The 14537-nt window shown below is 46.4% G+C and overlaps 1 protein-coding gene across 2 annotated transcripts in view; it reads left to right on the forward strand.

Moving 5' to 3' along the window:
- The window catches only part of LOC122804502 (collagen alpha-1(I) chain-like), a 481965-nt gene that overhangs the window by 282158 nt on the left and 185270 nt on the right, over positions 1 to 14537 (forward strand). For both annotated transcript variants that reach the window (XM_044074415.1, XM_044074414.1), the window contains exon 4: positions 9045 to 9133. In XM_044074415.1, the coding sequence (XP_043930350.1) occupies positions 9045 to 9133 (89 nt within the window). The remainder of the gene's footprint in view (positions 1 to 9044; positions 9134 to 14537) is intronic.

Below are 14537 nucleotides of genomic sequence, written 5' to 3' on the forward strand. Positions count from 1 at the left end.
CCTCCTTTTACCAGCTCCTAGTAAGTGATTCACTTTTGTGATATTTAAGCCCCTTTTTTGTAAAAAAAACCTTTAATTGTTAGTTATAAGTTAATTATATAGATTTTCTGACAGAAAATCCCTGTCTCTTCTAATTTTTTTTAGTCAAACTTTACCCATCCCATCCCCTCCCTGTTAGGGTGTGTGTGTTTGTTTTATAGGAATACCTTTTTGGTATTTTATTTAATTTAATATTTTGACTGGTGTGTGTGTGTGTGTGTGTGTGTTTTGTGAAGCACCATGTCAAAGGAGAGGGTCTCAGGTTTTAAGAAGTGTGACTCGTGCTGTCAGAAGATGTCTCTGACAGACGGTCACACTTCTTGCCTGTATTGCCTGGGGCCTCTTCACCTGCAGGACTCCTGTGCTATTTGTCATTCCTTCAGCCAGAGAGTCCTGCAGGAAAGACGTAACAAGCTGATACTTAGGGGCCTTCTTAAGCCGGTGGGCTCTCCGGCTAAGTCGGCTCCATCAAAATCAGCCAAATCTTCCAAGGCCCAGGCTTCTGTGTCTAAGCCTGCGGCCTCGGCTCCGACTCGGTCCGCGTCGGGGTCGGCTCCGGCTGGAGCCGATTCTGGCTTAACAAAGCCTTCGGCACCGATGGCTATCGGTGCCGATTCTGCATCGACCACTGCGGTGTCGGCTCCGATTGGTTCCGACCACCATGTGGCACAGGCATCTGTGTCGGCTCCGATCGGCTCCGACACCGTTACTTTTGTGGCTGTATCGGCTCCGGCTGGAGCCGATGCATCGAGGCTTCCTGTCGGCTCCGATAAGTCTTCGGCTCCGACAGGATCTATAGTATCGGTTCCGATGGCTCATTCCAGGAAGAGGTCGAGGTCTCCTTCCTTGGAGCCGATACTTTCGGCCCGGCTTCACCTCTCCTTCGAACGGAGCCATCGGAGCTGATCTTCAAGGTCATCCAGACTTTGAGAGCATGACCTAGAGAGTGGTCAGCAGATTACAGAAGTCACAGGTACTGGCCCAAATGTTACATAGTCAGCCACAACAGGCGACTGTTGGTCCACACCCCGTTACAGTTCCTCCTTCAACTCTACCCCAGAGCTTGGAGTTGGAGTCTTCGGGAATGGTTACTGCTACGGCTGGAGGACGGATACCCCCTTCTGTTCCTTCAGCCTCTACTCTTATCTCCTCTTAGAGACCTTCCTTAGAGGGATTCGTGGTCGGGCTTCCATGGTCTCCTCCGAGGGGTGAGTGGCATCGGACCCTTGTCCGAACCCGCTCTTCCCCTTGGAGCCTCGGCCTTGGTGAGCTCGGCTCCGACATCTGCCTCGGAGACTTCCCTTTCGGTGGTCCCTGGAGTTCCTAGTTCTTCGGAACGGGTTCTCTCGGACCTGCCTGGGAGGGAGCATTCGAGGTGATGAGTGTGCTGGCCACTGGTATCAGTCAGCAGTCTGTTCCCGTAGCTCCTCCCTCTATAGTACCTGTTGACATCTCTGCCACTTCTCTTGCTACAGGACCCAGAGATCCTCCGCCTCAGGTTTCCCCATTGGGAATTTCCCCTCTTCGAGGATTCTCCTGATGTTTGGAGATCCTCCTAGGAAGAGGACTTGTAAGAGGAAACATGTAGATACCCCCGAGACTGTATCTTAGGATACTGACTTTGATGAGTCAGAGGGATCCCCTAGATCCCCCTCTGAGGATGTCTCCTTCTCAGACATCCTAGAACTCCTTAAACAGAGGGAAACTGGCCCACCAACAATCCCTCTGAGGATGAGTCAGTATACCTAGAGGCGTTTGGATCTCGGCCCTCCACCTCCTGGGTGTCTCCGCCTTCGACCCCTTATGCAGGTTATTGCACGAAAGGCGTGGGCAGCTCCTGACTCTGTAGAGCCAGTCCCTAGGAGGCCTTCAAAATTTATCACTGCCCGTGTGACAAGCAATTCCTCACTAAGGGTGTCCCGCTGATGCCATGGTGGTGGCTGCGGCCACCAAGAAGGAACTTGCAGATCCTTCCGTGCCGTCCATCCTCCTAATAAGGACTCTAGGACCATGGATAGGTATGGTAAGCGGATGTTTTCCTCAGCGACCTTTGCTATGCTCGCTGAATTACCTATGTCACTTCACCAGACTCCAGAGGGATATCCTTAAGGAGCTGGGTGAAGTAGTACAGGATCCTACAGCTGCAGGGGCTCAAGAAAAAATTGCTTTGCAGCTAGGAACCCTTAATTCCATTGCAAACTCCTCCATGCGGCTAATATCTTATGCTGCTGATGGAGCGAGTAGAGCCGCAGGTACAGGTGTGGCTCTTAGACGCCAAGCCTGGATGCGGCTATGTGATTTTGCGGATCCCTTTAAGGCGTCCTTCACAAATTCTCCCTTTGATGGGTCAGCTTTGTTTGGCCCTCAGGTGAAGGAAACTTTGACCAGGTGCGAACAGGACGGCAAGACTCTTTCTGCTGTAGGAGTCTGTTTTTCCATCCCTTCTAGACCTTATCCCAAAGGACAGAAAGGTGGGAAAATGTGGTTCCGTAAATCCCAAGGAGTCACGCCGGATTCACGTGGTCAGTTTACCCCTAGAGGCAGAGGGGGTAACAACAACAGACGCCGCTCTAGAGGCAGAGGGGGTCCGAAAAACCAGGGAAACAGAGAGCCTCTCTCTGACAAGCTCTTTCAGCATCCCTGAGATGTTGCCCGGCTGTCCCTCCTTGGAGGCAGTCGGGGGAAGATTATCACTGTACCCAGAAGCCTGGCATTCCCTCACTCAAGACAGATGGGTACAGTCGATCATATCCAAGGGTTACATAATTCCTTTCGAGGAAAGTCCCTTCCCCTCCAATTCCCTTCCAGATGTACCACCCGGTCTAAGGGAAATTGCAGAGTTAGAAGTCTCAAAACTACTGCAAAAAAGAGCCATTCAGCCAGTTACAACAGACCATTCAGAGCCCGGAATCTACTCAAGGTTCTTTTTGGTCCCCAAAAAGACGGGAGACTGGAGACCAATATTGGATCTCAGCAGACTCAACAAGTCTGTCAGGAAGACAAGATTCCGAATGGTCACTCTTCAGTTAATTCTTCCCTTCTTACAGAAGGACAACTGGATGTGCTCAATAGATCTTCAGGATGCGTACTATCACATCAAATTTCACAGACGCTCCAGGAGATTTCTCCGCTCTCGGCTGGGGTCCAGTCATTTCAGTTCAGAGCCCTGCCCTTTGGTCTCACTACAGCCCCCAGAGTGTTCACCAAATGCATGGCAGTGGTCACGGCTCACCTGAGACGTCAAGGATTCCAGGTGTTTCCGTATCTCGACGACTGGCTCCTGTCAGCCACCACCAGGCATCAGCTTACACAAGCCAGGGATTACACAATAAACCTTTGTTCTCATTTGGGCATCTCGATCAACTTCGAAAAGTCATCCTTATCGCCCTGCCAGTCTATTACCTTCATAGGCAAACTTAAACACTGTTCGGATGTCAGCTACCCTTACAGATCAAAGAGTTTCAGACATTCAGAGTCATGTCAGAATCATTCTGGCCAACAAGAAAGTACAGGCCAGAATGGTTCTAAAGGTATTAGGTCTCATGGCTGCGGCCATTACTCTTCTTCCCCTGGCTCGATTCTACATGCCTTCTTCAGTGGATGCTGTTCACACAATGGTCATACCAACAACTTCCAATGCGTCACCAGATTCTAGTGACACAGACATGCAAAGAGCATCTTGCTTGGTGGATCACATCTCCTCAGGTTCACCAAGGCAGGTACTTTGTACCCCCATCCCCGATAGCCACTGTCACCACGGATGCCTCCCTGATCGGGTGGGGGGGTCATTATCAGGGCAGGATGGTTCATGGGAAGTGGCAGCCGTTCGAGTACCATCTGCACATAAATGTCCTGGAGATGAGAGCAGTGCTTTTAACGTTGCAAGCCCTCAACGACTTTCTTCCCGTAGGGACAATTGCAGTCCACACAGACAACATGTCTGTAGTTTGGTATATCAACAAACAGGGCGGAACCAAGTCCTACCCCTTGTGTCGAGAAGCGCTCAGACTATGGCAATGGGTGATCTCCTCTCATCGGTTTCTGGTAGCAACGCATATCCCTGGGAAAACCAACATTGTAGCGGACAGATTGAGCAGAGCTATTCTCATGCCTCACGAGTGGTCTCTCAAGCAATCTATAGCGGAAGAGATTTTTCTGGAATGGGGTCGTCCATGCTGCGATCTTTTTGCTACTCCCCAAAACAGCAAATGTCCAGACTTCTTCTGCCTCTTCCCTCCATCAGGCCATCCCCCCAGAGACGCTCTGACCCAGGATTGGCCCCAGGAACTTCTTTATGCCTTCCCTCCATTTCCTCTGATCCCTCAGGTTATCCAGAAAGCTACCGTTTTGAGAGCCAAATTTGATTCTCATTGCCCCTTACTGGCCTCGACAAGTTTGGTTTCCGTTCCTCCATCACCTTTTGGTGCAGCCGTGGCATCTGGACCCAGTGCCAGATCTTCTGATTCACCAATCGGGTCAGCTGCACCGGTCAATCCCTTCTCTCAACCTCACAGCATGGTTGCTCCACTTCCTTCCTTAGCCAGGCTTCCTTTGATCTCTAACCCAGTTAGAGACATCATAGTAGCTTCGCTAAAATCCTCTACCAGGAGGATTTATACAAGCAAATGGAAACGTTTCTCTTATTGGGCTAAGGCCAAGAATATTGATCCTTTTACTGCCCCTGTTCAGGCAGTCCTGGACTTCCTAGCAGAGATTTTTCATGCAGGCTCCTCTTCTTCCACAGTCAGAGTTCAATTGGCTGCTATTTCCAATTTTCATGTCGGTATAGCAGATCATAATATTATGTCCCATAGGCTCTGCAGGGCCTTCTTGAAAGGAATTTTCCTACTAAAGCCTCCAATCAGGAATCCTCCTCCTCAGTGGGATCTAAATTTAGTGCTGACATCCCTGATTCTTCCCCCCTTCGAGCCAGCTGTTTCTTGTTCCCTGAAATATCTTTCTTGGAAAACTTTATTCCTAGTGGCTATTACATCGGCCAGGAGGGTGTCTGAACTTCATGCTCTTTCGGTTCGACCCCCCCCTATTTGGTTTTTCACAAAGGCAGAGTATCTTTGAGAACTAACCCAACCTTTTTGCCTAAGGTAGCTTCAAAGAACAATTTGAATCAATCCATTGATCTCCCTGTATTTTTCCCCAACTATTCAGATAGAGCTGAACAAAAGCTACATTATCTTGATGTCCACCGTCAACTTAGATATTATTTGGACAGAACAAAAAAATTTAGAAAATCTGATCAACTTTTTGTTTCCTATGCGGATAATAAAAAAGGCCTTCCTGTTTCTAAAGTGACTTTGTCTAGATGGCTTCCTTCGGTCATCTCTGAAATTTATCTGCTCAGGGGAAAACAGCTGTGCTCAAAACCTAAAGCACATTCAACTAGGAGCTTAGCTACTTCTATAGCCTTTCAAGCTAGACTTCCTTTAGACACTATTTGTGCAGCGGCCGCTTGGGCCACTCCTCACACTTGTTTCCCATTACAAATTGGACTTGGCCTCCAGGGACAGAGCCAGTTTTGGCTCTACAGTCCTCAAGAGTTTGTTCCATTGAGCCACCCAGGATAGAGGTGCTAGGGACGCGGTCCCATCAAGCAAGAATGAAGGCGAGATTGACAACTTAACATTAAGAAGTTATGTACCTACCATAACGTTCCATGTTAGTTGTCTTCTCGCCTTCTTTCTTGACCCTCCCTCCTTCCCCCTGGCCTGGACAGACCTTGTTATAAGAAACTGTTATGCTGAAGACCATTCAGACCTGGTCCTTCTTCCATCTGTAGTTTTCTTTCTTCCTTTGGGAAGTATTTTATGCTTGGTGCTATTGCCCTTTGTCATCAAACGAGATCTGGGTACTTACCGCCTTGCATCATGGGATATGGGGCTGCCTCGAGCTGGTAAAAGTGACTCTCGAGCTTAGCAAGTGCCGAGTCGGAGCCGAGGGATCGGCTCCGAACCCATCAAGCAAGAAAGAAGGCGAGAGAAGACAACTAACATGGAACGTTATGGTAGGTACATAACTTCTTATGTGGTACATAAACATGCAAGGGGGCACACATTCCTACCCCCTCTGCAGGCAAGCCATGACTTTGTGGAACACAGCACTGACCTATCAAGTACATCTGCAGGCACAATTCCTGCCAGGAAAGAAAAATACTCTGGTAGATGAACTAAGCAGAAAACCTCATGGACCCTCACGAGTAGAAACTAGATCCACAGGTCTTCAGCATGATAACAAAGAAATGGGGATGCCCAGACATAGATCTTTCTGCCTCCCCTCACAACTGCCAACTACAAAGATTCTGCACACAAGGACTTATCACTGTCAAGCATGGAAGGTAGATGCTCTTATCATTCAGCTGGAAAACCCTAACAGTTTATGCCTTTCCACCACTGCCTCTCCTTCCCAAGGTACTCCTAAAGGTCAGACAAGAGAAGCCAAAAATGATTCTGATTGCCCCAGACTGGCCACGCCAGCACTGGTACCCAATCCTAAAGAAACTTGTAAGTCTCAAGGCTCAGCCTGGCCTTTGCCTCAAATTCCTCATCTTCTGACTCAATAAAACAATCGGATCCTGCACAGCCAACTCAGAACATTAAATCTGGCTGCATGGCAAATAATATAGCCACTCAGAATGCACCTCTCTCTAAAGCTGTTATGGATGTCATTTTGGAAGCCAGGAGGCCCAGCACCAGGAAATCTTATGCAGAAAAATGGAAGAGATTCTGTGCTTGGAACCAGGAACAAGGAATTGAACCACTTGTCCCAAATATTCCTCAGATTTTACAATACCCAACTGAGATGCTGGACAAAGGCCTATCCTTCTCATCAATTAAGATCCATGCCTCTGCCATTTCAGCTATTACAGTACGGAACCTCCTATTTTCTCACATCCACTGCTAAGACAGTACCTCAGAGGGGCAAAAAAACATAAGACCCCCAAGGAGAGCACCGATAACTACATGGGACCTCAATTTTGTCTTGGAAAAGCTCACACTGCCTCCTTTTGAGCCAGTCAATACAGCTGATATAAAATTCTTATCATGGAAAACTGCTCTGCTCCTAGCAATAACTTCAGCAAGAAGAGTCTCTGAACTACAGGCATTAATGGCAGTGGAACCTTTTATCATTTTTCATCCGGACAGGGTTTCTCTAAGGAGAAACTCAACATTTATGCCAAAGGTAGTATCCAGCGTGGCTCTTAAAAAAAAAACATTAATTTGCCAACATTTTATCCAAATCCCAGAATAAAGGGGGAGAGACTTCTGCACTCTTTGGACATACAGACAGCTATGCTTCTACTTGGACAAATCAAAAGCTTTCAGAAAAACTGAGCAACTGTTTGTAGTATATGCTGCAGGATCACAAGGAAAGTGCTGCAGGATCACAAGGAAAGGCTATCTCAAAGCAGACTATTTCAAAATGGATAGGACACTGTGTTCGTTTCTGCTATGCACCGCATGGCAAGTCAGTGCCTAAGAATATTAGGCCACATTCTACCAGGGCAGCAGCCACTTCAGCAGCCTTCCTCAGAGGAGTACCAACCAAGGAAATTTTGGAGACTGCAACTTGGAGTTCAGTGCATACTTTTACCAAGCATCATTACTTACCTCTTTACTCTAAATCCAGAGCAGGCTTTGCCACTGCAGTTCTGCAGGGCCTCATAGCCACTCCTAATCCTATTTAGACCCAGCCGCCCTACCTCAGCTTTGGGATTCTACCAAAGTGTAATGACTGCAACAGTGAAACACGATGAACATAGTACAGTTGTGTACCTACCATAAATGTAGATGTTAGTGTATTCACTGTTGCAGTCCAGGTTACCCACCCTCCGTCCCCCTTTATTTGCTGGGACTTATCTATACTTCTCTATCCTATACAACCTATGTGGTGTATTTGCTTGTAGATGAAGGTATTTTTATTTTACTGTGTTTTTTATAAGCCATATGTATTGCCTACCTTCTTGGGGGCACCTGACATCTATGGCAAGAAAAGCTGAAGAAAATGGCGTCGGCCGCATCTAATATACTCCTGGCGCACTGACGTCAGGGAAGAGGCGACAGCAACTGACGTCGGTCCAGGACTTTGGAATTCAGGCCGACTGCAGGTAGCCTGCCAGCAGGATAACCCAAGTGTAATGACTGCAACAGTGAATACACTCTTAACATCTACATTTATGGTAGGTACACAACTGTACTTTTCCTCTCAGCAGTCCTGCCCACCTCTCCCCAAAGTGTAAGCAGTGATTTTTCTTCGGAATCAACCTGGGAAATGTCATGACCCATTGGGCCTCTGAGTGCTGTCATCCCTCCCTACTTTCACCTTCTGGCAGAGGTGTGTGGACATGGCCTTTCACTCCACCACTCTGGCTAGTTGCTCCAGTGCTGAGGCTGCTCATCAAACCCCAGTCGAAGAGTGATATTTAAAAAAATACCCAACATGAATACTTGATGGAAGTGCATTGCTTCTCAAACTGGACAGACCACCCTTGAGTGCATTTTTCTTCTTGTTGACCAAAGCAGTTGATACAGGTAGTATTGTAATTAACTTATGTGTGTTGTGCAGGTCATTTTCCTGGGGGATGTTATAATTGCAAGTTTTGTTTGTACTTGTGCTTTCATTTTTATTATTTCATAACATGTAATGTTTAAAATAAAATTATGATGCTGATGTTAGTTTCAGGGTGACATGTAGCTTTTAATACATTCAGAAGCATACAGTTTTTGGTTTAGGAGTAAATGCTTGATTCTTAGTACTGCATGTCCGAGTATTGACAGCTGAACTGTACTGAAGTTTAATTTCTGGAGATTTTTTAGCCAAACACCTTGAGTAGGACCATTTTTCTTTGAAACTGGGATTTTCTTCCTAACCACATCTTTCAGTAGCAGTACTATTGAAATACAACTTTTGTGTTAAACTGTGTGCCATTTAAAAGAGCTGTGGTTTATTTTAATCAGGAGAATATAATGTACTTATTTTTTTTTTTTAAACAGCCTGTACCTTACGAGTATCCATTGCAAACTGGTGTTCATCCACGCTTAACAATAACGATCAATGGTGAAGTTAAACAGAACCCGGAGAGGTAAAAAATGCATCTTGAATTGTTTGAACTGCAAGAAAGGCATGTTTTAAGCTTAATTTAAATATTTGAATCCAGCTGTTTGGTGTTAATGGAAATATCTGTTTGCCATCCTCCCTCCAAGAAAAGAAATACACTTAACACATTCCCAAGTGATACTAAAAAAACCCAGTAATTATAATCTGCATATATAAATTTGTTAGGACTGGAATTTTTATATGCTGCTATGGATTTTGCAACAGTCTCTGTGCATGAACTGTCGGTTTTTTTTTTCTTCCTGGTGATGTACGTCTTGTTTCATTGTTGCAGTCCTGACAGTTGGGATTTCCTGTCATGAAAATCCTTGGCCGTCCCGACTACCAGACTAATTTATTTTGCCTCCCAGGCTGGCAAATGCCTCAACCGATGTCAGTACGCTCGGGTATAAAGGGAGCCAGTTTGAGTTATCACTTCAGTCTTTTCTTGCAGTCTGAGCCCGAAACAGAGTGCGTCAGTCAGTCCTCACCAGAGAGATGCTGTCTGAAAGAAGTACTCCGTTGGGAACTCTTTTTCTTTCTTTGACTCGTATCAGATAAAGTTAATAATTCTCATCTGTAGTAAACAAATTCCACACAGAGACTTCCATGTGCTTTGTGTAACTTGCTTCTGTGCTAAGTTTAATACTAGAGCTATTGGGCATAGAGCAGTTTTTAGCTTGTTTCTGAGACAGGAATTGGTGTTATCACATACTATGGTGTTCTCTGGTCATTCTGAGCTGAATATACCTAAGCGCAAAAAAGAGAAACTAAAGCCTAGGGCCACGGATGACTCTCACTTAGCCCACTGACTTGCCTACTAGACTTGTGATTGTTGGGAAAGGTGAGGTGCTTTCACAGCCCCTTTCAACTTTCGATTTGATGACACGGGCCTCTGCCGAGACCTGTTTGGAGTCTGGCATCCTTTCAGCCCGTTCGACTTGTACAGCTCCTATCTTCAGCTCCTCAGTTTGGTCTGAGACTGCTCAGCAGGCCACAGCTTCCGACGGGTGACTGCTAAACCAGACTCTTCTTGGCCTAGGGCCATTCAGATGCCTCTACAAACTAAAGAGTCAGGTACCAGGAGGTCAGATGCTCTTAAGCCCAAGACCAAACCCACTCCAAAGAAAGACATTGTGGCATGGTCTTTGCATAAGCCTATGGGCTCCCAGTTTCGCAGACACCAACAGGATTTGATTGAATTGCTGAGGACTTCATTAACATTGTAAGGTCCCGACAGACATCAGGGGATATCACACCAGAGAAAAGGAAGAGACACCCACCCTGAATTCCTCCCTGACCCACTGCATTAGAAGAGGAGTCTGATTTGGAGGAGTCTGAATCTGAGGAAGACCCCGCTTACACCTCCTATGAGGAATCTGATTCAGAGGAGATTCTACCCTCTACCTCCGCCTGAAGATCTAACCTTTGGGGAGAATGCTCATGCAATGAGACGCCCTTTCCAGTGGGAAGCAGAAGAATACCCACAGGACAGAAAGAGTCCGGGAGTTCTTAGAGCACAAACCTCTAGCAATCCCACCTGTCTTGGAAGTAGTGGAAGATGTCTTTCAGGATGTTTTCTTAAATCCTGACTGTCGCTCCCTCCTGCACCCAGAAAGCTTCACCAATTTTACAGGCTCCAGGACTCCAATAAATGTGTTTAAAAACCCAACTGCTGATGTTCTTTGTGTTTCACTGTTGCAGTCATCACACTTGGGTTATCTGCCTGCAGGTAGCCCTCAGTCGGCCCGAATACCAGAGTCTTGGGATTTCTGCATCGGATGCTGTCGCCTCTTCCATGACGTCAGGTCATCCGGGGTATAAAGCATGAAGCTGACGCCATTAAATCAGTCTTTCTTGCCGAGGAGGAGCCCGAAGCTGAAGCAGTTCACAAGTGTTGAAATTTTCTTTTTTTTTAAGTTTCAGATCTGAAGTCTTCTAAAGCTCCTTTTTTTTTTTTTGCTCCAACCGATGTCAGAAAAAATTAATAATTGTCTTGCCTGTGGAAAGCAAATGAGATTTTCATTCTTACTGCGTCACCTGTTTAGGCCCAGACCATGATGCCCCTAGCTGTCAGTTTTGTGCCTTGTTTAATGCCCGAACCATTTGTCGTTGGGCTATTTTTGTAGCTAAATTCTTTCGCTCTTGTTCTCCGGATTCCGAAATGGCTTCGGTCAGCCATCAGACTACCAATGATCTGAAAAAGTGCAAAGACAGACTGACCGCATAGGTCAAAAACTGCTGACTGTGCTTCTGTTAAGCTAGTTGCCAGTCCACTGGTACTCTGTGAGGTGTCTTTGCAGCCCCTGATGTCTGCTTCTGCAGATTCGCAGGCCTCTGAGACCCATTTGGAGTCCAGTATGCTGCGAGATTCTTCTTTGACTATGGAACCTGCGGATGTCTCTACCTTGGATGGATCTGGAGCCCCTGTGCAGGCACAGGCTTCTGAGGGTGTATTTCGACCTACCGATATTCATATTAAACCGACAACTTCATTTCCAACTAAAACTACTGAGTTTCTCAGGCCCAGAGTTCACACTACGCTTAGAAAACCGACATCCAAAGCGTATGCTCACACTCCCATGCCACAAAAACAAATGTTTAGAATGGCTGAAGACCTTATTACTCTAATTAGGGTAAGCCAGCCTTCCCCTGCCGAAAGACAAATGATTGAATTTCCTTTTGATTCTACAGACCAGGAGTCTGATGACTCTGACCTTTCTGATTACCAGGACATACCCATATCTACCTATGAGGATTCAGATGCAGAGGAATCCATTCTCTATGCCTCCCCTTCAGAGGATTTTTATTTTGGTGAAACCTTTTATATCTTAATAGAGCATTTCTCCTGGGAATGCCAGGACTATTCTCAGTCCAAAAAGAGACTCAGGGAATTTTTAGATTTGCCTCAGCACAGGCCTCTAGCTATACCCACTGTCCTGGATATTGTAGATATGTTCTTGGAGTCCAGTCTTACTTCTGACACCTTACCACCAGCTTCTAGAAAACCTAACTGGTACTACAGAGTACCTGACTCTCACAAATTTCTCTCTAAGAATCCTACTGTGGATCCAGAGACCATTTCCCTGGGACCTAAAGGCATTAATGGAACTAATTAAACAGAAATGGTGTTGCTTCCAGATTGTGCAGAAAATAAAGATTTACAAGAGTTAATGCATTCTGCAAACCAAGTTAGTAAACATAGTTTGCAGTGTGGGTTTGATGCCTTAGAAGCATCTTGCAGGGCTGCTGTCACTGGGGCCTGTACTGAGAAGGCATGCTTGGCTAAAGGAACAAGTCTTGCCTGACCATGTCAAAGCAAACTTACTAGATGCTCCATTAAATCAGGAGCTTTTGTTTGGCACAAAAGCAGAAGTAGTTCTTAAAAAGATGGAAGAAAAAGCTAAATCCATGCAAACTATCAAAGATTTCTTACAGGTGCAGCCACCTAGAGTCAGTAGGCATTGGGCCTTCAAAAAACTGGTCCTTTCCAGCCCCTCTCAGGCCTTCTCAGTCCAAACCCAGGGGAAACAGACCACCAAGACTACAGTTTGAGTATGCAGAGATCTAGTGTTTCCACCTTAAAACCAGGGAGTGGTAAGCCACCCCCTTATGGATAAAGTTCACAATGACTTTCCAATTATCCTTCCCAGCCATGCCGAAATACTTGCACCCTTAGGAGGAAAACTCGCCCTTCATGCAAAAGACTGGATGTCCATAACTCAGGACCGATGGTTCTAAACATTGTATCCCAGGGATACAGATTCTGTTTCCACTCACTGCCAACACCAAGTGGGTTGCCAGACCTTCCTCCAAACCAGTGGGCAGTGGCTCAAAAGCAAGTACTTTCCCTTCTCCATATCAGGGCTATTCAGCCTGTTCCAGTAGAACAAATGGGACAGGGTTTCTACTTCAGACTCTTCCTGGTGCCCAGAAAAGAGAGCTTCTTGGCACCCTATCTTGGATCTGTCCATTCTCAACACCTTTCTGGTGGTCCCAAATTTCAGAATGCTTGCACTGCAACAGTTTCTTCCTATGCTAGCCAAGGATACCTGGTTAGTCACCCTAGACTTAAAAGAAGCTTATCTGCACATCCCCATAAGGAGGAGTCTTGCAGGAAATATCTACGTTTCAGGGCAGGCTCTATGCACCATCAGTTCTCTGCACTTCCCTTTGCCCAGAGTATTCACAAAATGCCTGGCTCCAGCCATTACATACTGCAGGCTGAGAAATATTCAAATCTACCCATACTTGGATGATTGCCTGATTCAGGCGTACAGTCAGGAATTGCTACTTCAGCACCTGGCATTTGTAGAAAGACTTCTAACTTCACTGAGATACACCATCAATGAACAAAAATCACAACTGGTGCCCAGCCAACAAATTGTATTCCTGGGAGCAAGCTTGAGCACAACTTCCCAGATGGCATTCCTCACTCCAGAAAAGCAGGCCCATTTGACAAACTATTTCAAACTAATGACCAACAAAACCCAACTATCTGCAAGGAAAATACTGCAAGCCCTAGGGTTTATGGCCTCTTGCATTCTGCTAATTCCATATGCAAGACTGCATGCGAGGAAACTTCAGTGGTACTTGCGTCTCTGGTGTCAACATTCTCAGGAACTGGAAACAGGGATTCCTATCGTACCTTGTCTAAGGGCAGAGTTCCTTTGGTAGGCAGAAGCATGCAACCACAACAAGGGACTTCCTTTCACTCAACCTCTCGCTGCCCAAACCCTGACAACAGATGCATCAGACTATGCATGGGGGGTTCACATGGCAGGCAAATGCGTTCAAGGCAAATGGAACCCAGAACAAATTCCCCTGCATATCAATCAAAAAGATATGCTAGCTGTACAGAATGCTCAGACGGTCTTCAAATACCTTATCCTTCCAGGACATCTCCTGATAAAGACCGACAACACCACAGTTATGTGGTACATTAACAAGCAGGGCGGAACTCATTCTTACCCACTCTGCAGGTTAGCCATGGCTCTGTGGAATGCAGCCTTGAGCATCCAAGTGCATCTACAAGCTCAATTCCTGCCAGGCAAGCAAAATTCACTGGCAGACTTGAGCAGAAATCTACTGGTCCCTCATGAGTGGAAAGTGGAACCCAACTCATTCAGACTTCTAACCCAGAGGTGGGGAACAACGGAGGTGGACCTTTTTGCCTCCCCCCAAAACCACCAATTGAGCAAATTTTGCACCAGGAACCCTCACAGCAGAGCCTGGAAGGTGGACACCCTATCCTTGTACATGGGGAAAACCTCACAATTTATGCATTTCCTCTTCTCCCCTCCTCTCAAAAATAAAGATCAAACAGGACAGGCCAAGGGCAATCCTTATTGCACCAGACTGGCCATGCCAGCACTGGTACCCACTCCTACGCA

The sequence above is a fragment of the Protopterus annectens genome, chromosome 6.part0 (genome assembly GCF_019279795.1).
Source record: "Protopterus annectens isolate FY-2018-M chromosome 6.part0, PAN1.0, whole genome shotgun sequence".
Classification (NCBI taxonomy): domain Eukaryota; kingdom Metazoa; phylum Chordata; order Ceratodontiformes; family Protopteridae; genus Protopterus; species Protopterus annectens.